The sequence below is a fragment of the Arachis hypogaea genome, chromosome 12 (assembly GCF_003086295.3).
Source record: "Arachis hypogaea cultivar Tifrunner chromosome 12, arahy.Tifrunner.gnm2.J5K5, whole genome shotgun sequence".
NCBI lineage: Eukaryota > Viridiplantae > Streptophyta > Magnoliopsida > Fabales > Fabaceae > Arachis > Arachis hypogaea.
This window is the reverse complement of record NC_092047.1, coordinates 118,655,815-118,679,696: the sequence shown is the minus strand read 5'-3', so window position 1 is coordinate 118,679,696 and position 23,882 is coordinate 118,655,815. Positions and strand designations below refer to the sequence as shown.

Below are 23,882 nucleotides of genomic sequence, written 5' to 3'. Positions count from 1 at the left end.
GGAATTTTGTATTGAGTGCATTATATTAATACAACAAACAAGTTAGACAGAATTTAGTACTTGATTTCAGTATGAATCTTTTAATTTTGTTGCTGTGTTCGAAGAAAGATAACTATACTGATTTGGAATACTCGAAAGACACCTTGAATATTATATTGACGATCTAACAAGAATGAATTTCAGTAAATTTCTACCAACGGCTCTTATCTTTTATGGAATCGATCCCCTTTGACTATACAATAATATATGGATTCTTTTGTTGATATTATTACCAGTATTTGATACTGAATTATTCATAGTATTACTAATTTACTATACCTTTCCTATTCTCTCCACTTGCTTTTTTTACCAAATTGTTTTAGGATAACAAATTAGTTAAAAATCTTTTATTTTATCAGCCTAATTATTTTTTTGATTTTGAAAAAAAAAATATCTTTATTAATATACTCTCTTCTCTACACATTTATCCTCATTCCATAATGGAAAATAGTTAATAATTAGGATTCATAACAAAAATAAATAATCTATTTACGAAAAAGTTTTTTTTTGCATCAAACACTAATATATTTTTAACATCCAATTAGGTGAGATAATTATTTGATTAAAAAAATTAAAAGTTCGTTGTTCGTTATTTAAAGAAAAAGTCTAAGGTGTCATCAAATTTGTTAAAACCAGTATTTTGTCAACAAAATAAAAATGAGTAATTTTTTATTATTAGATAAAATCTCATACCATTAAATATACTATTGATGACTAATTATACAACTGAATCTATTTTTTTTGTACGAATTTAAAAGAAAAAAAAACAATCCCATCCAATAAAAATGAGATCTTTTTAGAATTTGCTATTTTTTTTTTTTGGTGACTTTTAGAATTTGCTATTTGATACCACATACTGTTTTTTTTTTTTCATTCATTTCTTTTTAGATCAGTAGTAGTGTTAAAAAAGGTATAAAAAAATGAATGACACTTAAAAGTTTTTATGATTATATAAAAAGATTTTATTTTTTTTTTCATATGTACGGATCCTTTATTAACTCTGTAACGGAATTCATTTTTTAACCTGTTATGTGAATAATTAAGGGTTTTTTTTTTAAAGAAAAAGGTCAATCCCCCTTCCACGTTACTCTCTCTTCTTCTGAAGCCTAAAACTCAAAACCTCACCTGCCGTGATCACCTCGTCTGCTCTGCCTGCGTTTCTTCGCGTCCTCGTCTTCTCTCTGCCCCGGTTGCTTCGTTTATGCTTCGGCATCATCGTCGCTCGCGTCTGTGAATCTGCTCCGCCATTCTGTTCTGTGGTGGGTACATTTCTGATGTTTTTGTACTGGAATTTTCTGCCAGTTTTTATCTAATCTATTTTGAGAAAGAGATTGTAATTTCAGAGCATAATGATCTACTTGTAACTGCTAAACTAGGGTTACAATTTATAATGCCCTCTTTTACTCATTACGTTAAAAACTAGTCTTTAAGTTTACGAGCATATATATACTACGAAGAAGAATTTGCACATACTTACGAGTTCTCGTTTCTCAATTTTAATTGTTTTATTTTAGCACCTTGTTAATTGAGTTACAGCTAGGGTTTGTCCCCTTTCCTGGCGCAGTTAATTGCATTGCTTGACTTGTGCCGTGAGAAGGAAGGGATGATGGCGGATAAGAATCAACGATACCTTTTGGTGCTAACGCCTGAAAGGATCTGCGGCATCGACACCATGAAATTGATAACACCCGAGGAGGAGGAGACTGTGAATTGGGAAAATCTACCTCCGTTTCCCTTTGATTTCAGCGTGGATCTTCCACGGATCTGCATGTACGCTTTGGAGTTGGATTCCAAGATTCATCTCGTTGGAGGTTGCCAATATTACTTCAAATATCATCCATGTCATCGTGGTGCTTTTCAATCTTCCAAAAAAGTCTTCGAACTAGACCTTGACAAGAAGGAGGTGGAGGAGTCGAAATCAATCGATGATGCTCCAAGGAATTTTGATACCCAGTTCATAACTTGTTACAAAGTTAGAAGTGATTATTATTTCATAGCGACGGGTGGTTTCGCACCCGTGGAGCATCCTCCTCATTTATTTTCGGTTCTACGCTCCGGAACCAAGGTTTGGGAATGCTTGCCTGATGCTCCTGGTCATCCCGACATTTGGTCGGGTTCCTGGGTAGTTAACAATTCATGGTTCGACTTCTATGGTAAGCTATACCTCCGACTCTGTTTGAATGATGGAAGAGTTTTTATCCACTATTATGACACAGATAACCCACACAAGGGCTGGACAAAGAGTGAGGGTGACAACAGTTTTACGGGTTCTTTTTGTGTCCCAGTGGGTTCCGATGGCCAGCGTCACTTCTTTCATCCTACTGTGCATATTCCAGGTATTTGTTCGGGTGCACTAATTGATAATTACTCTCTCCATAATATATTTTCGTTTCAACAACTGTTGGGGAATTTCTCCAATGAAGAAGAAAGATTGTAGTTAATTTTTATTAAAGAAGTATGCATTGCATATGATTTTTTTTTTCTTATTGTAAAATGTGCAATCTTCACTCTTCACTCAGCATCGCTCTTCACATAGCATTATCCATTCTATTATTGGTATTGTTACAGATCTGGTTGATCCTGGCAAATACCTGGCACTTTCGTGCGAACGGATTGGAGGAAAAAAAGTGATATGTGCTTTCCAGGTGGATGAATTGGGTGTCCTTATCTTTCAAAGGCTTGACGGCTGTTTAGATAGAATGCCATCCTTCTATCGTGAGTTAGATAGCATGATATCCTGCAATTGTGAGAAAACGCCTGTGCTTGTTGATCTTGATGGCAAAGGCACGTTTCTTGTTATGTTACCTGGCTTTGCAAAGGGCCGGATCCAAGTCGTCTGCATGTTGGTTCTTCAAGTCGTTGCAAAGAAGGTTGTATCCCACCCCTCCAGGATCCTCCGGAGATCTGTGCGCTCCCCAATGGAGTGTGATTTCTTAGATTGGAAGATCCTTAGCATGCACATGTACAGCATGAAGGAAGACATCGAAGATTGGTCTACTGTCTCTATTTTCCCTGGCATCCCTTGCGATGAAGCCACTGTGTACGAGGTTCCAAGGAGAGGGAAAAGAAAATACAGCCAAATTTGAGTTCCAAACATGCTTGCTTGCTTCAAAGGTAATGCATGCTTGCCTCTCTGTTTTTTGTCATCATTGTCTTATGTACCTTAAAGTAAAGTAGCTTTGTTTTTTGTTGTTGTCCCATATTGATGTGAGTAAGTTTGTCAATGCATGCCATTCTTGTTTCAATTCATGTCAAGGACAACTATTACGATTTGATTGTTAGTTTCGAATATTATATAGATTCATGTCAAGGACAACTATTACGATGTCAACAAAGTAAACTGCTTTTTTTCCAATCCAATGGGAAAGAGCACTACTTTTTGGGTAATGATTTTTTTATGTGTTGAATTTTCTGTGATTTTAATTCTGAACTATTGTGTTATATACTTATATTGAATCCAATAGTCAGTTTTTAATTTCTCTTTTATTCTCAAAAGATGTCTTTTTCCTATAAATTTCATTCATTCTTATTTGGACTGTAATATCATGATTGTCATTCTTTGTTTGGTTCTGAATGATGTTATGCAGAAATTAGTCTTTTTTTTTTGTTGTTTAATAAAAATATTAGAAAGGTTTAAAATATGTAGTGCATCAAAAATTCAAAACATGTTCAAGCTTATTTAGAACCCTATCCACCAAACAAAGAAACTTCAATTATATTGCTGATCCAAGGTTACTGGACAAAGCCAATATTCATCAAAATACTGAGTTCCATAGTAAAGTAGCCATAGATATTCTTAATAAGATGTGTTGAATTCTGATGTAGCATTGCTCACAACATATACGTAAAGAGAAGTAGCCTTATGAGGACTTGTAGCCTGCAACATATCATTCGGGTTACTTCTATTAGGCACTAAAATCTAAATAAGAGGCTTCCTTTAATTTTCAACAATAATTTGTGTCTAATGCTATGAGGCAATCCTTTCTATTATGCCTGATTGATATGAATTCTTTTATTGACTTTTGCAGGTGTTTGTTGATCAAGTAATGTTATGCACCAGCATATTTTGAGGCAATCGGATACGGACGGCCAACATTTTTTTTTACCTTACATTTAATTAACATTAGCTAATTCTCTTGTTTTACCCTTAAAAATGTTGGTCATCTAACATTCTCAATTTTAGAATATGAAGATGATACATACATATAGTTATTTACTTACCACATAATAGCTTAGAATGGTAATATTGTATATTTAATCAACATCTTGATTATCAAAATAGAACAAAAATGCAGGGTTCATTTTGGAGGCAGTAATGATTGAAGCAAGAGGTCTTACTTGGTTATAAGTACCTAGCACTTACTAATGATATTTTATATTTATATAATACTGTTGTGTCTTGTCGTTTACAAACCTGTCTTAATAACTTGTCCCTAATTTTATAGTCTGCAATGTTAGGTGGTGTTGTAGAAAAAGTTTTGATCCAACGTGAGAAGATTCAATAAATTAATTAACTTGTATAGAATAAAAAAGTAATAAAATTTATAATAAAATTATAAAAATTTAATTAAATAGGAACAAAATAAAAGAAATAGAGTATAATAACAAATAATAATGTTTTATAATTTTTTTCAAAATTTTACTTATGTCTATAATGATGAGAAATTTATTAATCTAAAGTAATTTACAATATTTTTTGTTAGGATAGACAATAAAATTTTTTCTAAGATTTAGCTTGGTGAAATTTTTTAAAAAGGTGCTTATATTTTTAAAAGTACAAGTTTCTTATTTGATATTTGGTAAATTAAAAAGATTATGTATTTATGTTTGCAGTTTTTAAAAGATAAGGATGTTCTTGAAAGCATTTAAGATAGAGTTTCTTTTAAAGATGATGAGTTGTTTTTTTATCAAAATTAAAAAGTCTAATATAATTTTATATATTAATTTTTAAATTTAATTCTTACGTTATGTCTAATACAGTATATTTTAAAAGTTATTTAATCAAATATAATTGATGTTATTTATGCTTATTGAAAATTATTTTTAATTTGATTTACCAAATATTAATACTACAACTTTTTAAAAATTATTTTTTAAAAATTAGTTTTTATAAACTACTTTTGAAAAGACTTTTACCAAACTAAGTCTAAGAAAAGATAGGATCAAGTTTATATTTATCTTTTATACATAAAAAACATAATTAAACTAGTTGAAGAAAAAAAATTACGTAGATCCCTCAAAGTTGAAAACATTTGGTGTATCTCTTATAACCACATTTCTATATAAATCGAATGAGCTATATTCGATTTAAAGAGATTGGTAGTAAATGGAATGAAAGTGAGTCGATTTTTCAGGTTTTGTGCAAATTGAATTGAGCTGATTCGATTTATGCATATATGTTGTCTATAATAGTAATAAATCAAATGAGTAATTTGATTTATACATAATTTGTGGTCCAACTCAACATATGAAGAATTATGATAAATTAATTTGTATAAGATAAAAATAATAATTTTTTTAATAAAAATTGATAGAAACTTAATTAAATAAGAATAAAATAAAAGAATAAAATAAAATAATAAAATTTATAATTTATAAAAAGATCAAAGAGTAGAAATAATCCATCATAAAAAAAGGTATTATCAAATAGAAGAGTAATAGCTTAAAATTTTCATTTAGGATATATGATTTTTTTTACTGTAAATAAGTTATAAAATATATTAATAAGTTAAATAAAAAAATAAAATTATATTTTTTTAATAAATTAAAAAAAAATATTCTGAATTATATAATTGATAACAGATACATATTTAATATTTATTAGACAATGAATTAAGAGAAAAATATTAATAGAAAGGTTAGATTTGATATTAAAACAAAAAAAAAGTTTCCAAACACAGTCTTAAATCTTACGAGTATATATATAATATATCCTTTGAAGAAGATTTGCCAAATCCGAATACTCTCCTAGAATTTGCACATTGCATTGTAGTACGTTGTTAATCGAGTTACAGTAGGGTTTGTTCCCTTTTTTGGGCAGTTAATTGCGTTAATTGACTTGTGCTGTGAGAAGGAAGCTATGACGGCGGAGAAGAATCAACGATACCTTATGGTGCTAATGCGTACAAAGATCTGCGGCATCGACCTCATGAAACTGATAACACCCGAGAAGGAGGCTGTGGATTGGGAAAATCTACCTCCGTTACCCTTCGATTTCAGCATGGATCTTCCACTTGGCCGCACGTTCGCTTTGGAGTTGGATTCCAAGATTCATCTCGTTGGAGGTGTCAAATATATGTCCAGCTATGATTATTCTTTTGATAATGCTTTCTATACTCCTTGCAATAAAGTCTACGAACTAGACCTTGACAAGAAGGAGGTAGAGGAGTCGAAATCAATCGATGATGCTCCAGAGTTATCTGTTTCCGGGTACTCTACTCTTCACAAAATCGGAAGTGATTATTATTTTATGAGGATGTGTGGTCTAGGTGGTTTCCTACCCGACAATGGTGCTCAGAATTTTTGGGTTCTACGCTCTGGGACCAAGGTTTGGGAACACTTGCCTGATGCTCCTGATCTTCCTGATATTCCTTTCTACCATTCCATAATTGATCACAGTTCATGGTTCGACTTCTATGGTAAGCTATACATCCGACTCTGTTTGGATGATGGAAGAGTTGTCCTCTTCTCTTATGACACCCATAACCTACATTGGACAACGACTGTGGGTGACAATAGTTTTACGCGTTCTTTTTGTGTCCCACTGGCATCCCATGGCCAGCGTCGCTTCTTTCTTCCAAGGGTGCATATTCCAGGTATTCATAATTACTCTCCAAAGTGTGCATTGCACATGATTTTCTTTGTCTTATTGAATTTATTTGAAATTTTCGCTCTTCATTGTAGTATTATCCATTCTGTTATTGATATTGTTACAGATTTGGTTGATCCTGGCAAATACCTGGCACTTTCATGCGAATGCATTGAAGGGAAAAAAAGGATATATGCATTCCAGGTGGATGAATTGGGTGTCCTTTTCTTCCAAAGGCTTGAAGGCTGCTTAGATAGAATGCCGCCCTTGTATGATGAGAAAACGCCTGTGCTTGTTGATCTTGATGGCAAAGGCAAGTTTATTGTTATGGTACCTGGCTCTGCAAAGGAAGAAAAAGAGGACCAGGTCCTCTTTGTGTTGGTTCTTCAGGTTGTTCCAAAGAAGTTTGTCAACCATCCCTCCCGGGTCCTCCGTAGGTCTGTGAGGTCCCCAACGGAGTGTGCGTTCTTAGATTGGAAGGTCCTTAGCATGCACATGTACAGCATGGAGGTCCCGAAGTGGGGAATAAGAGATTATTTGTCTGCTGTCTTTATTTTCCCTGACATCCAGTGGGAAGAAGAGAATGCCCAGGAGAGGAAAAAGAAATAGGCATATTTGAATTTAGAACATGCTTGCTTCGAAAAAGTAATGCTTGCCTATGTTTTTGTCATCATTTTGTTATGTTCCCTAAAGCGGCTTTATTATTTATATTGATTGGTTGGCTGTGAAATGTGAATGCTTTTGTGCTCGACCATTCTGTACTATAATTCTGTTTGCCCAATAAACATTAACACACATAATCGGCTGCTGTGAATAAGTTTGCCAATGCATGAGTTTATGAAGGTTCTTCCTGGTGATTTGATTGTTAGTTTGGAATATTATATAGAATCATGTCAAGGACAACTATGCTAGTTTTCTTAAAATCTCTAATCTATCTTATGTATAGATTATGATGTCAACATAGTAAACTTCTGCCTTCTTGTTCCAATCCAATGGGAAGAGCACTACTTTTTGGATGATGGTTTGTTTATGTTTTGGATTTTCTGTGATTTTCTATGATTTTAATTCTGAACTCTATCAATTTGTCAGTTTCTGAGTTGTGTTTTTTTAATTATTCTTTTATTCTCAAACTTATTTTAGGATGTTTTTCCCTATAAATTTCTTTATTCTTATTTGGACTGTGATATCATGATTGTCATTCTTGGTTTGGTTCTGAATCATGTTATGTAAAGAGGAGTAGCCTTTTGAGGACTTGTAGCCTGCAACATATCCGGATTACTTCTACTACCCACTAAAATCCAAATAAAGGATTACTTTTGAGGCATCCTTAAATTTTCAACTAGGTTCATCAACAACAATTTGTGTCTAATGCTATGAGGCAACCCTTTTTATTATGCCTAATTGATATCAATTCTTTTATTGACTTTTGCAGGTGTTTGTTGATCAAGTAATGTTGTGCACGAATATATTTTGAAGCAATCAGATATGATTGTCTAATGATCTTAAATGTTTGGAATGTTTTTAAAAGTAATTTTAGATGACCAACACTTCTTTATTTTTACCTTATATTTGAAATAACATCAGCTAACTCCTTTTTTTTTTTTCTTAATACTAGAAGTGTTAGCCCTCTAATATTCCTCAATTTTAAAATCTGAAGAGGAGGATACATACCACTAATTAAAGTCATTTACTTACCACATAATAGCTTAGAATGGTAATATTGTATATTTAATCAACATCTTCGATGGTCAAGATTTATTCTTTCTCATTCTTACATTTGACTACAATAGTGATTTAATATATTTTTCCTATTAGCAAAACAGAAAAAAATTGCAGGATTCATTTTGAAAGTAGTTAATGAAATGAAGAAAGAGGTCTTGGTTATAACTTTTACCGAGCACTTACTAATGAATAATGATATTTTGTTTTGGTTAGTAAGATACAAATTTGAGAATAACACGGTCAAACAGCGATACACAAAATACATCTTGCTGAAAAGTTTGAACACAAATATTAAATATGAAACTAAGAATCTATACCACCAGATGCACCCCTCTCACACTCTCCCAGTCCCCCTATAATTATATAAAAATGTTTTTTTAAAAGAAAAAGATGAAACCCTCTGCCACGTTACTCTCTTTTCTTACCAGGCTCACAGCCCAACACCTTCGTTACACACTTACTCTCTTTTCTTACCACGTTACTCTCTTTTTAAAAGCTAGGGTTTGTTCCCTTTTCTGGCGCCATTGCTTGACTTGTGGTGTGAGAAGAAAGGGATGGCCGCGGAGAAGAATCAACGACACCTTTTGGTGCTAATGCATAAAAGGATCTGCGGCATCGACCCCATGAAACTGATAACACCCGAGAAGGAGGAGGAGGCTGTGGATTGGGAAAATCTACCTCCGTTTCTCTTTGATTTCAGCGTGGTTCTTCCGCTGGCCCGCATGCACGCTTTGGAGTTGGATCCCAAGATGTATCTTGTTGGAGGTCTCAAACTCACTCATATGAAATTTGATCATTATTATGCTGGTCCTTCCGATCCTTCCAAAACAGTCTACGAACTAGACCTTGACAAGAAGAAGGTGGAGGAGTCGAAATCAATGGATGATGCTCCAAAGTTTATTGCTACCGGGTTCTATACTCTTCACAAAATCAGAAGTGATTATTATTTTATAATGATGGGTGGTCTCGTACCCGCGGATGCTCCTCAGAATTTTTGGGTTCTACGCTCTGGGACCAAGGTTTGGGAATGCTTGCCTGATGCTCCTGGTAATCCTGACCAACACTCACATTCCTCACTTGCTCACAGTTCATGGTTCGACTTCTATGGTAAGCTATACCTCCGAATGCGTTTCGAAGATGGAAGAGTTTTCGTCCACTCGTATGATATCCATAACTCACATTGGACAACCAGTGAGGGTGACAATAGTTTTACGCGTTCTTTTTGTGTCCCAGTGGATTCCGATGGCTTCTTTCTTCCAAGGGTGCATATTCCAGGTATAAACCCTAAACCCTAACTCGTATTCTGTTAGGGAATTTCTTTGATGAAGAGTGAAGATTCTAGTTAATTTGTATTAGAGAAGTGTGCATTGGACATGTTTTTCTTTTTTCTTATTGTGAAATGTGCAATTTTCACTCTTAACTCAACATCACTCTTCATCATTCTGTTATTGGTATTATTACAGATTTGGTTGATCCTGGGAAATACCTAGCACTTTCGTGCGAACGGATTGGAGAAAAACACTTGGTGTGCGCTTTCCAGGTGGATGAATTGGGTGTCGTTATCTTCCAAAGGCTTGAAGGCTGCCTAGATAGAATGCCATCCTTCTTTCATGAGAAAACGCCTGTGATGGTTGATCTTGATGGCAAAGGCACTTTTGTTGTTATGTTACCTGGCTTTGCAAAGGAACAGAAACAGGATCCAGTCCTCTGCCTGTTGGTTCTTCAACTCATTGCAAAGAAGGTTGTATCCTATCCCTCCCGTGTCCTCCGTAGCTCTGTGAGGTCACCAATGGAGTGTGAGTTCTTAGATTGGAAAGTCCTTAGCATGAACATGTACAGCAGAAAAGGTGGCTTTGATGATTGGATTAGTGTCTCTCTTTTCCCTGGCATCCCCTGTGATGAAGCCATTGCGTACGAGGTCCCAAGGAGAGGTAAAAGAAAATGCAGCCAAATTTGAGTTCCAAATATGCCTGCTTGCTTCAAAGGTAATGCTTGCCTCTGTTTTTTGTCATCATTTTCTTATGTGCCTTAAAGTAGCTTTGTTATTTGTTTTTGGCCCATATTGATGTGAGTAAATTTGTCAATCCAGGCCATTCTTGTTTCAATTCATGAATAGATGAAGGTTCTTCTCGATGATTTGATTGTTAGTTTGGAATATTATATAGATTCATGTCAAGGACAACTGTGGTAGTTTTCTTGAAATCTCTAGTCTAGCTTATAATAGATTATGATGTCAACATTGTAAACTTCTGCCTTGTTCTAATCTAATGGGAAGAGAACTACATTTTGAATGATGATTTGTTTATGTTTTGGATTTTCTGTGATTTTAATTTTGAACTCTGTAGCCAATTTGGCAGTTGCTGAGTTGTGTTTCCGTAATTAATTTCTCTTTTATTCTCAAACTTATTTCAAGATGTTTTTCCTTATAAATTTCTTTATTCTTATTTGGACTGTGATATCATGAATGTCATCCTTTGTTTGGTTGTGAATCGTGTTATGTAAAGAGAGGTAGCCTTATGAGGATTTGTAGCCTGCAACATATCATTGGGTGTTACTCTGTTAGGCACTAAAATCCAAATAGAGGATGACTTTTGAGGCATCGTTGAATTTTCAGCTAGTTCATCAACAACAATTTGTGTCTAATGTTATGAGGCAACCCTTTCTATAATGCCTAATTGATATGAATTCTTTTATTAATTTTTGCAGGTGGGTGTTGATCAAGCAATGTTATGCACCAGTATATGGTTGTCTATCTGAAATTTTTTGGAATTTTTTAAAAGAAATTTTAGATGACCAACACTCTTTATTTTTTGCCTTAGATTTGAAATGACATTAGCTAACTCTCCTTTTGGTCCTCTAATATTCTCCCAATTTTAAAATCTGAAGACGATACATGCCACTAATTAAAGTCTTGCTTACCATGTAATAGCTTAGAATGGTATTATTGTATATTTAATCAACATCTTAGATGGTCAAGATTTACTCTTCTCATTCTTACAATTGATCACAATACCGATTTAATATATCTTTCTTATTAGCAAAACAGAACAAAATTGCAGGATTCATTTTTGAGATAGTTAATGAATTGAAGAAAGAGGTCTTGATTAAAAGTACCAAGCACTTACTAATTTGAGAATAACAGTCACACAACAATGCACCAAATACATATATTTAGTATCTTGCTAAAAAGTTAGAGTACATATTTTGAGACTAAGAATCTATATAAGCTAGATTAGAGAATTCAATAAAACTAACATAGTCGCCCTTGACAGTTGACATGGTTCGGTACAGATCCTACTTGGTTTAATAATAGAGATTTCAGTCCTTGATCTGCAATTTCAACAAACATAAACAAGCTTTGTGTGATTGTTTAACAAGATATGGGAATGATCACAATCTAAAATATCAAAAAGGCTAGATTCCATATAATATTCCAAAATAACAATCAAATTACTGCATGCTCACATTATGCAGTTCTTTGTATTCTTTCAAGAGTTTCTTTTATTGTCTTTTTTTCCCTTTCTTTTTCTAAAGAAAAAAACTTGTTCAAAGTTTGAATAGGAATAATACCAAGTAAATCTATTATACTACTATCCTAGTTCTGTGTTCATTTACCTCTCTATGATTTTTATTTTTTCACATAACAAGTTAACAAACAACACATGCTTGCATCTCCAACTAAAATATAATAATAATAATAATAATAATAATATTATTATTATTAAGTATTAATATTTACCTGCCAACACACATGCATCTCCAACCGTCTTTATGATTCAAATAATTCAATTTTCGATCGAAAACGATAACTTTCTGGGGGAGGCATGCAGAGGTTTTTAAGATGGCCGTCAAAACCGCATCGATCACAATGATATTGTGGGTAAGTAAGCCGTTTCTCTGCTTTTTCATAAACTTGTTCATTCTCGAAACAAATCTCTACCGCTTCTGTAAGGTAATTTGGGTGTTGGTACAATTTGAATTTGACTACATCAAATGGCTCAAGTCTATTTGATCGACTTACGTGGCTTTGGTGAAAGTAGATAGGGAGTCTAGGTTCGTCCGTTTGAATAAAACCGAATTGGTCACCGGATTCTTTGGTACCACATGTTTGAGTGTACAAGACCGTTCCATAATGGACTCGGTTAAAAAAATCTTCCATTTCTTTGAAACTAAGTTAAAGAAAAGAAGGTTAGAAAGTGAGTGTAGCCGAGGAGGTGGGTGGGAGTGAAGGTGGTACAGAAATGGAGAATCAGTAATTTGAACACTAATTTATGGAAGCCAAAAACGGAGAATCAGTAATGGAGGTTTTCAGAAAGTAGGTGAAGGTGGTTCAGAGAAGTAATGGAGGTTTTCAGAAAGTAGGTGAAGGTGGTACAGAGAAGTAATGGAGATCTTTTTTTTTTTTTTTTGTCAGGGATCCGGAGCTCCAATCCCCCAACCCGACCCGAAATTCAAACCTGTGTTTCCCTCAGAGTGGACGCCGCCTCCATTGCAGCGGGTTTCCCTCAGCAAACACGACTAGATGACCGGAAGAGCTCTGACGAGGTGGACGGCAGCATCTTCGAACGATAACCGGATCTCCGAAACCTCACCCGGCGAGAAGAATCTCCTTCTCCCAGATGCGCCTGATTCGTCGCTCCTTCTCCACCGCAGCCGTTAACCTCGCTCGTGTGTGTAGCCGTGGACGCCTGCAACTCCACCGCCACCTAAGCTGCTCGGCGATGGTGAAACCGAACAAAGGACGACACTGCCGGCTGGACGAAGACACTACCGGCGAGGAGTGATAAGTAGGGATATAAAAAATATAAATTACTGCATCACACCTGTTTCCTTATTAGTAATTTTTTTTCCCACCCCTATTGCTCACTCCCTCAGTGGCGTTTTGTTTTATTGTTACTTATATCAATGTTATTATGTGGGTATTAATTTCAAAGTAGGGGATTTTTTTTTTTTGGTCAAGAAAGTAGGGAATGTTTGTAGCGTTGGGGTGTAAAGTGGTTTTGTTTCCGGTGTGGGTCGGGTCCTCCAGGCCTAGACCAGACCAAGTATGGAGATCTATTTATTGTCCAACCCAATCCTTAAAAAAATTGAGGCACAAATAAGTTTTTTTTTTTTTGGACTTGATGCAGAAACAAGTTTAAACATGAACGAGAGTTCCTTAGGGGTGTACATGTACGGGCCGAGTTAGATTAATTAGATTTGGGTCCGGTCCTAAATTTTTATCAGGTCTGTTTTAAATAATTTATCTTAAGTTGACACGAAAATAAAGGTTTTTTTTTAGAGAAAATATAAATTTTTTTATTTTATTTCTGAAAAAATTTCAAAAATAAATCAGATCGATCTAATATAAAATTAATATATATAATCTATAAATTTTATATAATAATGTTTTAAAATTTTATTTTAAAATAAAATTTAACAAATATTATATTATATTTAGGTCAAAATAAATTATTTTAAATTATTAGTATTAATTTCATACTAAAATATATATTTTAAGTATAAAATATAATTTTGAATCAAAAAGCCTACCTGAAATATGATTTGAATTCAACTTAAAAATAACACAATTTAAATGATAAATTTAAATTTGACAAAATATATCTTAAATATAGATCGAATTGCAAGTCAGACTGAATTTTGAACATACTTAGAGATCACAAAAGAAACAAACATGGAATCTGAATGTTAACAATCATCATTTTCCAATTCCAATTTCAGTTCCAAATGTTCTTATTTAGACATCGATTCTATAAGAAACTAATACAAAAAAATTAAGATTAAAGATCATAATTAAAATTTCCGGTTTGTTCTTGCGCGGGACCATTTACTATTATGCATAGATAGAGAAAAAGTACGGAAATTTTTATTTTGTATGAACGTAATTTTCTTCTCATGAACGTTTTTAATATTTTCTTTGTTGTTGAAAATATATATATATATATATATTAAGTAAGTACTATTTTTCTTTTTTCTCTTTTTTTTAGTTAAAACTCAATTAGCAAAAGAGAGAATGGAAGTAATTTCTTTCATATCTGACGAGAAACGATATATATATATATATATATATATATATATATATATATATATATATATTCAGTACAACACAAATTGAATTAATTTCTTTAATAAACTCCAAAATAAGAGAGCATGGAAATCATCACCAGCTCGATCCAGTGAAGTTACTATCCATGGTAATTGCCTTGATTGCATGTATTGTATAAGGCCATTAATAATTTAGTTCCAATGAAAAAAAAAATAATTTTAGAAAAGAGAGAAAGGAAAAAGTACAATGGCGGAACACCGACAATATCTTTGCATGATGTCGGAAGATAAGATTTATGGTATCAATCTCAAGAAATTAATACCAGAAAAAGAGGAACAGGACGAGGACGAGAACGAAGAACAAAACAAAGAAGTGGAGGATTGGAAAAATCTACCAAATTTTTGCTTTGATTTTTCCAAAGATCTTTCGTTAAGATACATGCATGCATTGGAATTGGATTCTAAGATTCATCTTATAGGAGGTCAAAAATGTAACTCTGAAGATGGTTCATATAAACCATCAAACAAAGTCTACAAACTTGACTTTGATTTCACGGACGATGACGACGACGACGATGACGACGACAATAACAAAGAAGAACCGCAAATAAATGAATCCGAATTAATCCCACAAACTCCTACATACTTTGGTGAAGATAAATGTTTAGTTACAAAAATTAGAGGGGATCATTACTTTTTAATACTAGATGACGCTGCACCTGCATCCGTACCTAATAATAATTTTTGGGTTCTGAGATCCGAGACAAGAGAATGGGAACCTTTGCCGGCTGCTCCGAATCCTGGAATAGCCGGTATAGGGGCCCAAACTCATTGGTTTGTTTTCTACGATATTCTCTACATTCGAATTGCTTTGGTAGATGGTAGAATTTTTGTTTTATATTATGAATCAGACGATCCAGAGAAGGGGTGGACGTTGCATCATGATGAAGATGATTTTACGAGTTCTTTTTGGCTTACAATTGATGATCAACGTAGATTTTTCACTCCACATATTCTTCCCTTTCCATGTCTACCAGGTATCAAACACATCAAGTTTTTCATTACTTTGATAATTCAAAAATATTATGTGCACACAAAAAATCAATTACCATGTAGTTGTATATGAATGTATGTATTGTTTATTTTATTTTCTAATGTATGTTTTATATTTCAATACGTATTCTATTTGAGTAACTGATTTTTTATGTACACATAACATGATTGTTGATAACGAGTACATTTACAAAAAAGTGATAATTGAAAATTCACATACAATTGTTTAAAATTGATATTTACAGGTTAATTGAATCTGTTAAATTATCTAACAATTCTTAATTATTACAGGTTTTGATTTTGATTGTTGCGTGACGCTTTCCTTCTTTCTTGAAGAAGAATTTACAATCCACGCCTTACTGGTGACTCGACTTGGTGTTAAGTACTTTCAAGAGATTAAAGGATGTTTCGACGAAATCCCATCGTTTCTTCGAAAAGTCGAGCCAATTCTTCTTGATCTCGGCGACGGCAAGGTTTGTGTCATGTTATGTGGCTTTGAAAGGAAACATGGTTGTGGAGATAGATTCTTATGTGTCTTGGTTCTTAGTCTTGCCATGAAAGAGGGAGTTGAAGTTAATCTTTTGGAATATCCCCCAGCAGAGCGTGATTTCTTAATCGTTAATGTAATTAGTAAATCTTTCTATACCTTGAAGGAAGATCCTAATGAATGGTACGGATTTCATGTTTTCCGAGACATTATTATAGAAGGTGGTGACAAAAGAAAACATGATATTTTTCTAACAGAAATAGAAACAGAAACAAAAACAGAAATAGAAACAGAAATAGAAATATGATCATGATTATGATTATTGCTTTAGAAAGGAAGAGAAAAGCCAATTTCATTTGGTTATTTTTTTTGTTACATTCCATGGAATTGGATTCTTGTGTCATTTTGTATATAGAACACACTAATTTTGATGCATAAAAAATTTTTATTTTAAGTGTATTTAGTTATTTATTGATAACTCAATAAAAGTAATTATTTTTAAATTTATCATATATGAATGATTTTTTAAAAAAACAGATACATACGAAACCTTTTAAATTGTTTATCTAACAAAATTCGAAAAGCAATGTTGTATGTTGGAATAATATAGAAGCTAGAGTTGAGAGAGAATGATACAGTGGCAGTGAAGGGTTAGGGAATATATAAAAGAAGATAAAGAGTATAAAAAATTTGGCTAACTTTTTACAATTAAATGAAAGAGTAAAATTGTAATATTATAAAATTTTAGGTGTAAAACTGAAACGTATTAGATGTAAATTTAAATACTATAAAATATATATTTTTTCCAAAAATTTAAAAAAGAGGTTGAACAACATAAACATACATATTCGTTTTTGTATGATAGTTATTAATTATAGGTATGCAATACTGGCATATTGCTATAATTAAAAACTTAAAAGATAATGCATTACGTAATGATAATTGTTGTTTATTCTTTTGAATTATAGTGCACATGAGCAATGAAAAGGTATATATAGCTTATTGTTGTCTCGAAAATGTAATTTTTAATACATTTTGATAACAAATCAAAGTTGCATAAAAAACTCCAATCAAAGCATATCTTCACAGTCAAATAACTACACTTTTAAAAAATAGTCTTAGAATACATTTTAATATTTTATTTTATATGGTTCAAGTGTGCAACAAACATGGACTTTTTTTTTCTCTCTTTCTTGAAGGGAACAAATGCATACATCTAATAATGATGTGGATATTGAATGAAGTTGAGGGCCTCTATATTTGTGTTATCAATAACTCTTTTAATAAATGTTAAATGTTTTGTCCACGAGTGGCGTGTAAAATATAGTCACATTGAGTAGTGGCTTCATATGCTAGCCATGCCTAGCTAGTAAGTTGCATGAGCAATTCTATTACCCTAGTCTTTGGGGACCGCATCATAAGAAGAAAACACATACAAGGTAATTAAGAAAAGAATTCCGTTAGGAACACAATAATAAAAAATTTTAATAATGTGTATAATAAATTAGTTATTTAGTTTAACAGAAATAAATAATAAAAATTCTTTTACAAATTATCTTAAATTTAAAAATTCTCATTCAATTATTTTACATCAAATTTTAAATTTCAATTTTAAAATTTTTTAATTTTTAATTTTAAATTTTTAAAAAATATAATTAATTATTTTAAAAAAATAACCATTCAAAATCTTAATTTACCAAACTATTTTATTCTAATACTCTCTTTTTTTTCAACCGACAACGACCATCCCACCTTTATCAATGATCATCCCATTTCACCTTCGCTGATTGGTTTGCCACACGCCACTCACCCTTAATAAAAATAACCACGTAAGAATAAAAATAATCATCATTATCATCAGCTTACTTAATGAATTGAACATCCAATATATTTTAATTATATATAACTAAACTCAATCCAGTCAAAATAATTATCTACATAAAAATTAAAATAACCATCCGCACACCTAATAAAATGACCATCCTAAATAAACCATTAAAATAGAACAAAAAGAAGAAGGAGATGAATAAACAGAAGAAGCAATTATGATCATCCAACAATTTAATTTTTATTTAAAAAAAAGAAAAAATGTATAATTTGCCACGTGAGTCTTATGATTTGATGTAACCATAAAATGAAAAAATAAAAAAAAAAACTTGAAAAGACGAGGAGAAGATAACGACGGTAGGTGTGAGAGGGCCGTAACACCAATGCGACCGTGACCCATCCAATGGTCACGCCTTCAACTGGCTGATGAAGGAGGCAAGAGCCAGGCAGATGCAGGGTGCGCACACCGTGTTTCTGGCGCGGAGACAGGTCGGCGCCGGAAGACGAGCAGGCGCAATGGGTGAGCAGTGCAGAACCGAGGCCGACCGAAGCAGTTGCTGCCAGCGGGGGAAGACGCGCGCGAAAAGGGTTGACCGCTGCAGTTCTGATCGGTGCTGATGAAGACTTGAGGTCATGTGGCGCCGTGGCAATGGATGTTGAGTAGCAACCGTGCACCGGTTTGGTGATGAGAGAGGATGGAGAGGGAGAGAGAAATGAAGAGGGAGACCGGTTGAAGGTGTTGGTGACTGTTTGGAATTCCTATTTACTTTGTATTTAAAATTAAAAATAATTTTATAATTAATTAATTTAATTATTATTTAATGTTAATTTTAAAAATACTTCTATTATACACGTTAGTCACTAATTACATTGGCTTCTCATAATATTTTTTTTAAGAAAAATATTTAAAAGAATAAGATATACTTTTTATTTTTTAAATTTGTTCAAAATTTTAAAAAATATTTCTAAGTTATATTAATCTGTTGCGAAACTAAATTTTATTTAAGAGTTTACTGCTGATTAATGAGTTATTGCGTGCACAAAGTAAAATTCGAACTTTCCATACTTTATTTAAACGGATGAGTGAATTGACCACTCCACCAATTCAAGTTGGTTATTAAATGCTTATTATGAAGGAAAACTTCGCACTTCATATGATCATTGGGTGTAATATAAACCCACTCAAATTTTAAGAAAAGCCACTAAAAACAAGTTTGTTGTAGTGTTATACCCAATTCACCATTTTTTTAACAGCATTTTGTGCTTTCAGAAAAAAAGTTTGATTGCAATATACACATCTTGAAATTTGATAAGCAATAGACAAGTAAAATTAATTAGAAAATCTACGTATTCACAAGTATAAGATTTTGATAGTAACATATCTCCTCACAAGTGTGAGATTTTGATACTCATCATACTTCATCATTGCACGAATTCAACATTATTAGTGAAATACATAACATGGAAGAAATCAACATATTAGTTTCCAAATTTCTCTCTATATATAAGGCTGAGATGGAAATTTTGCTAATTAATTTTTTTTTTTTGGAATAATGACATATTTTTCTCTGTTCAGATTTAGGAATAATAATGGCCCACTATGCATCCACCATCATGAATTCTGAGTGTTACAGAGTTGACCATCCCTTAAAAGTTGGCCACACTAAAGTCCATAATCTAATCATGAATATATATTATTTTGGAGTATAAAGGCAAACATAGTAGATTATTAAAAGCATCTCTTTATGGGCTTTGCTTTTGTCATTTCAACATTGAACTCACTCAAAATTGCTGCCAAAAATATGAATACGTGCTTTTAATTTATTTTCTAAAACCCTAATGTATTAATATAAAAATAAATAAATAAATAAAACAGTAATTTATCGGTATGAATCAAGAAATTTTTGTGATTTATTTTGTTCTAGTTGTCTTAACTTAAAACATCAACCTTTTTTATATATGATTAGGTTATCAACATCGGGAAATCAATAATATAATATCTGTAGGGTAGATTAGATTAATATCACCTTATTTTATAAAATATAAAAGTATCAATGGCGGAGTTTGAAATAAAATTTTGGGGAGGCCAGATAAAAAATAATTGTCAATATAATTTTGATATAGACTTCATTTAAGATAAGTTCATCTAACTCTATCTATCTGATTTGGGTGATATTGCCAAATTTGAAGCTTTTTTTCAGGGTCTCGTTTCAAAAAATTAAGGTCAAACTAATCAAAAGCAACTCTTTGAACTTTTGAAGGTTATATCTCACTTTCTTCGTGATTCATTAAAATAGAAGAACTATCTACAAGTGTTGATATTGTAAAAGTTATATGTTCTCCTTCTTAAATATTAACCTTCCTCTTAAAAAATGCATTAATTTTTTAATTTTTCATGATTATTTTATATAAAAATTTGAATATATATCCTGTAAAATGTGTAAAAAAGAAGTTAGAAGGACAAATATTAAAATTTATAATTTTTATTGAATTTTTTTATCAATTTATACAAATACAGTAGTATCAATACTTATTGAATATTCTAATATTTTTTATCATATAAAAAATTAAATTAAATAAACAGTCAAATATAAAATAATATTAAATTATATAAATAAAAATACCTAATTTTTTATTTGAACTCAAATGTAGATGGAATGTTGCTTATTGAATAGAGAGTTGCGAAATGCGAATACACTCAATTCAGTCTAAATCCAACATGTTTTGAATATTTAAAACTAAAAATTATTGTGCAATAAAAGGAAGATATAAAGATTAAACTTTGGTATTTTAAGTTATACTAGAATATTTGAGCCAATTTAACTATTTTTTATTTATTAAAAACTATTACTAATTTTCAAGTGATGTTGTACAATTTAAGTTTTAAACAAATTGATGTATATATATTTGATAATTATCGTTAGAATTAATAAATTTTAAATAAAACTAAAACTGTTTTTGACTTTTTTTATTATTATAAAATATTTTTGATATTTTAATTGATTAACCTAATCTAAATCTGAATATTAATAAAACATTAGAAGTCTTTTCCTGTCAGATATATAAATGCTTTGCTGACCTTAAATCATCATGAAACCTAGCTACCTTCCTTTGAGGGATTTAAATACATACAATTGAATAGAAGCAAAACTAACCCATCATGCATTCATGCATGCACAAGAATAGAGTAATAGACTGTTGAAATAATCATCAATAAATAAATGGAAGAAAGTGCAGGTGCTTAATTAATTATTCACTATGAACAAGCAAAGCATAAATAAATAAATAAATAAATAAATTTCACATAATTCACAACTGGCAAGTATACTAAAAACAAAGAGTACGGATTACTCAAAACTTTAATGCTCAATATTGGGAGAAGCAAAAAAAATAAGACCATGAAAAATTCACAATGGATTTCCATCAAAAGGCATCAAACCAAGACCAAATGTCCCTCCTTACTTGGACCATACTCATTATCATAACTCAAATCCCAATGCATATATTTTACCACCATTATAAAACTGACATCTTATATATACACTTGAAAAATAACTTTTACCAATTCCTTACATATCTTAGCTTCTTAGCTTGTTAAAAATTATTGGTACCTTCCAAGATTTGTTTAATTTAGAAACTTGTCATAGTGAAAGAGTTCATTTTCAATATCATTCTTAAATAAGAAACAAAAGATTGAAAATGGTAAATTCATTTCTATATCTTTTAATTATAGAATATCTAATATTATATTTTAAAATTATTTATATAAAAACTTTAATTGATAAAAAATATAAATAATTATATTTCTAAAAATTATATTCATTGGATAGTGGTTTAATTTATCCTGAATCATTGGTCTTCCATTTCATACCTATCTAACTTGATAGTTAAAACTAATTAAGAGAATCAATGCCCAATAGTTAAAGCTCTTTTAGACATAACAAAAAAAAATTTTAAAATCATCAAAATTTATTATTTTTTATTATTATTTAATTATTAATATTTAAAAATATAAATAAAATATATTGTTAAATTATTAAACTAAAAAAATTAAATTAAAAAATTAATTTAATAAAAAATAATAAATTTTAATAATCTGCTAATATTTTTCATATAATGCATCTAGAAATACTTCTTCCAAAGAAAAAAAAAAATAAAGAAGAAACTAATTAATACACTTTGATCTTACATAACTAGAAACAGAGAACTTCCTTTTATACATTTGGTAGCACATTACTAAACAAAGTTAGAAATATGGAAACATTAAACTTTAAATCCTAAATTACAGATAACATGCAAAAGAAAGAAATTACATAAAAAAATATCTTTCTTTTTTAATTCAAGTGAAATTAGTCTACCTAAAAAGTTAAAAACAATAAAAAAAAATAGAGACAAAAATATAATATTTATATTCATATTTTCGTCTCTATTATGTAATAATCTATAAAACACATGACTACATGACATATTTTCCTAATAATGGGATATGGTAGGTAGTCACGTGAGGTGAAGCTAGAAGTCACGTGACTTACGGTTGAAGTGATGATGAAAGGTTTGAAGTGAATTAGAGAAGACGCCATTGCAGATGTCAGTGAAAGCTCTAAGAATAACAGCATGGTGATGAGGCGAATTCAGCTGAAGGAAACAGTTCAAAAGCTCGCTAAGATCTTGCTTAGTATAAATCTCATTCTCAAGAATCATTTGGAGCATTGAATGCTTGAAATCCAAGAAAGGATCCTCAGAATCTTTCTCAACAGCAACACTACCTTCACTTCCAACTCTTCCGAAACCCTTAACAGTAGAATGCTGCTTCTTCTTCTGATGATGATGAGTCTTCATCATGTTGTTGTTGTCGTCGTCGTAGAAAGGAGAGAATGTGGTGGTGGTGGTGGTGGTGGTGGTGCTTGTGTCGTAAGAAGAAGAAGAATGGTTATGGTGGTGGTTGTTTGGTTTTCGATTGAAGAGGAAGTGAAGAAGAAGCTTGGGTTTTCTTCTTCTGCAGCTTCCACAACCAAGCTTCACAGAAACATTGTTCAGAGTAAGCTTTCTTCTCGAGCTAGCAGCCATGAGACAGAGAGAGAGAAAGAAAGATGATAAAGGAATGAGTTGAAGAAAGTGAAGGTAGGAGGGGTTTTTATAAGTTAACTAGTTATAATTTAAACGATTAACTTTTGTATTTTCTGACCAGCACTTAACTATCAAAATAAAAGTGAATGATCTTTTATTATTAGATGTAATCTCATACCATTAAAAATATTATTGATGACCAATTGATAGTTACAAAACACCAAAATTGCTAGTTCCCTAACATTCCTCTTATTTTTATTTAAAAGTTTTGGATTCGAATCTTACTTTTAATTAAAAAAAATTTATAAAAAAATAGTTATAATTTAAATGGTATAATTTTTTTTATTTAAAAGTATTGAGGTCGAATCTTATTAAATAAATTTATAAAGAAAAAAATAAAAAATGTTCTCAATTTATTTGTGTTCTGCACGTGAATTAATCATAAGGACTTGCTTGCAAGAAAAAAAATGTTTAGTATCTAGGTTTTTTTTATGGAAAAGTATAAGTAGACAATAAAAATGCTAAATAATATAAATAATGAATATATCGAATATTTATTTTATTAGGTGTGTGGATAATTATTTTAATATTAAAATTTAGGTGAATAATTTAAAAATATAATGTATTTTAATTTAATTAATAATTATTTATATTATTCAAAAAAATTATTAGTTATTTAGTCTTTCTTTTTTTTATAGTGATTGCTAGTACTGTACCTAAATTTTTTATGTTTAATTTACTGAAAAAAATAAAAGTTAATATTTAATTTAAATAATATAAATAATTTTAAAATGTTAAAAATTTATCTTAAAAGAAAAGTTAAAGCAAATTTGA

The 23,882-nt window shown here is 31.4% G+C and overlaps 4 protein-coding genes and 1 long non-coding RNA gene across 8 annotated transcripts; 4 read left to right on the top strand and 1 right to left on the bottom strand.

Annotated features, from left to right (window-relative positions):
- Positions 1–1,060: 1,060 nt before the first annotated feature.
- On the top strand, positions 1,061–4,387 carry LOC112728794 (uncharacterized). 3 transcript variants are annotated; one of them, XM_025779087.3, is made up of 4 exons: positions 1,061–1,298; positions 1,604–2,375; positions 2,608–3,153; positions 4,068–4,387. In XM_025779087.3, the coding sequence occupies exons 2-3, from the start codon at positions 1,643–1,645 to the stop codon at positions 3,123–3,125; spliced, it is 1,251 nt and encodes a 416-aa protein (XP_025634872.1). In that variant the 5' UTR covers positions 1,061–1,298; positions 1,604–1,642; the 3' UTR covers positions 3,126–3,153; positions 4,068–4,387. The 3 variants fall into 3 exon arrangements, with proteins under 3 accessions (XP_025634872.1, XP_025634873.1, XP_025634874.1); XM_025779088.3 differs by having other exon boundaries at positions 1,066–1,298; positions 1,576–2,375; XM_025779089.2 differs by having other exon boundaries at positions 1,066–1,298; positions 1,554–2,375.
- Positions 4,388–5,134: 747 nt separating this feature from the next.
- LOC140172871 (uncharacterized) lies at positions 5,135–7,715 on the top strand. The gene is made up of 2 exons (XM_025779085.3): positions 5,135–6,854; positions 6,975–7,715. Exons 1-2 carry the CDS (start codon positions 6,119–6,121, stop codon positions 7,454–7,456), a joined length of 1,218 nt encoding a protein of 405 aa, XP_025634870.1. The 5' UTR covers positions 5,135–6,118; the 3' UTR covers positions 7,457–7,715.
- Positions 7,716–8,279: 564 nt separating this feature from the next.
- Positions 8,280–11,545, top strand: LOC112728791 (uncharacterized). 2 transcript variants are annotated; one of them, XM_025779086.3, is made up of 3 exons: positions 8,280–9,844; positions 10,033–10,554; positions 11,276–11,545. In XM_025779086.3, exons 1-2 carry the CDS (start codon positions 9,124–9,126, stop codon positions 10,524–10,526), a joined length of 1,215 nt encoding a protein of 404 aa, XP_025634871.1. In that variant the 5' UTR covers positions 8,280–9,123; the 3' UTR covers positions 10,527–10,554; positions 11,276–11,545. The 2 variants fall into 2 exon arrangements, with proteins under 2 accessions (XP_025634871.1, XP_072066406.1); XM_072210305.1 differs by lacking the exon at positions 11,276–11,545 and adding an exon at positions 10,659–10,971.
- A 124-nt stretch (positions 11,546–11,669) lies between these two features.
- On the bottom strand, positions 11,670–13,464 carry LOC112728792 (uncharacterized). Its single transcript, XR_003166327.2, has 2 exons — positions 12,309–13,464; positions 11,670–11,899 (listed from the first exon to the last, which is right to left on the bottom strand). It is a non-coding gene; the product is annotated as an uncharacterized lncRNA (long non-coding RNA).
- Positions 13,465–14,777: 1,313 nt separating this feature from the next.
- On the top strand, positions 14,778–16,608 carry LOC112728790 (uncharacterized). The gene is made up of 2 exons (XM_025779082.3): positions 14,778–15,651; positions 15,959–16,608. The coding sequence occupies exons 1-2, from the start codon at positions 14,862–14,864 to the stop codon at positions 16,459–16,461; spliced, it is 1,293 nt and encodes a 430-aa protein (XP_025634867.1). The 5' UTR covers positions 14,778–14,861; the 3' UTR covers positions 16,462–16,608.
- The last annotated feature ends 7,274 nt before the right edge of the window (positions 16,609–23,882 follow it).

Excerpts from the sequence above, each read along its gene's own strand:
- LOC112728794 (XM_025779087.3), top strand. The coding sequence starts at position 1,643 with ATGATGGCGGATAAGAATCAACGATACCTTTTGGTGCTAACGCCTGAA. Across the intron at positions 2,376-2,607 it reads TCCTACTGTGCATATTCCAG|ATCTGGTTGATCCTGGCAAA; the intron begins GTATTTGTTCGG and ends GTATTGTTACAG.
- LOC140172871 (XM_025779085.3), top strand. The coding sequence starts at position 6,119 with ATGACGGCGGAGAAGAATCAACGATACCTTATGGTGCTAATGCGTACA. Across the intron at positions 6,855-6,974 it reads TCCAAGGGTGCATATTCCAG|ATTTGGTTGATCCTGGCAAA; the intron begins GTATTCATAATT and ends ATATTGTTACAG.
- LOC112728791 (XM_025779086.3), top strand. The coding sequence starts at position 9,124 with ATGGCCGCGGAGAAGAATCAACGACACCTTTTGGTGCTAATGCATAAA. Across the intron at positions 9,845-10,032 it reads TCCAAGGGTGCATATTCCAG|ATTTGGTTGATCCTGGGAAA; the intron begins GTATAAACCCTA and ends GTATTATTACAG.
- LOC112728790 (XM_025779082.3), top strand. The coding sequence starts at position 14,862 with ATGGCGGAACACCGACAATATCTTTGCATGATGTCGGAAGATAAGATT. Across the intron at positions 15,652-15,958 it reads TCCCTTTCCATGTCTACCAG|GTTTTGATTTTGATTGTTGC; the intron begins GTATCAAACACA and ends TAATTATTACAG.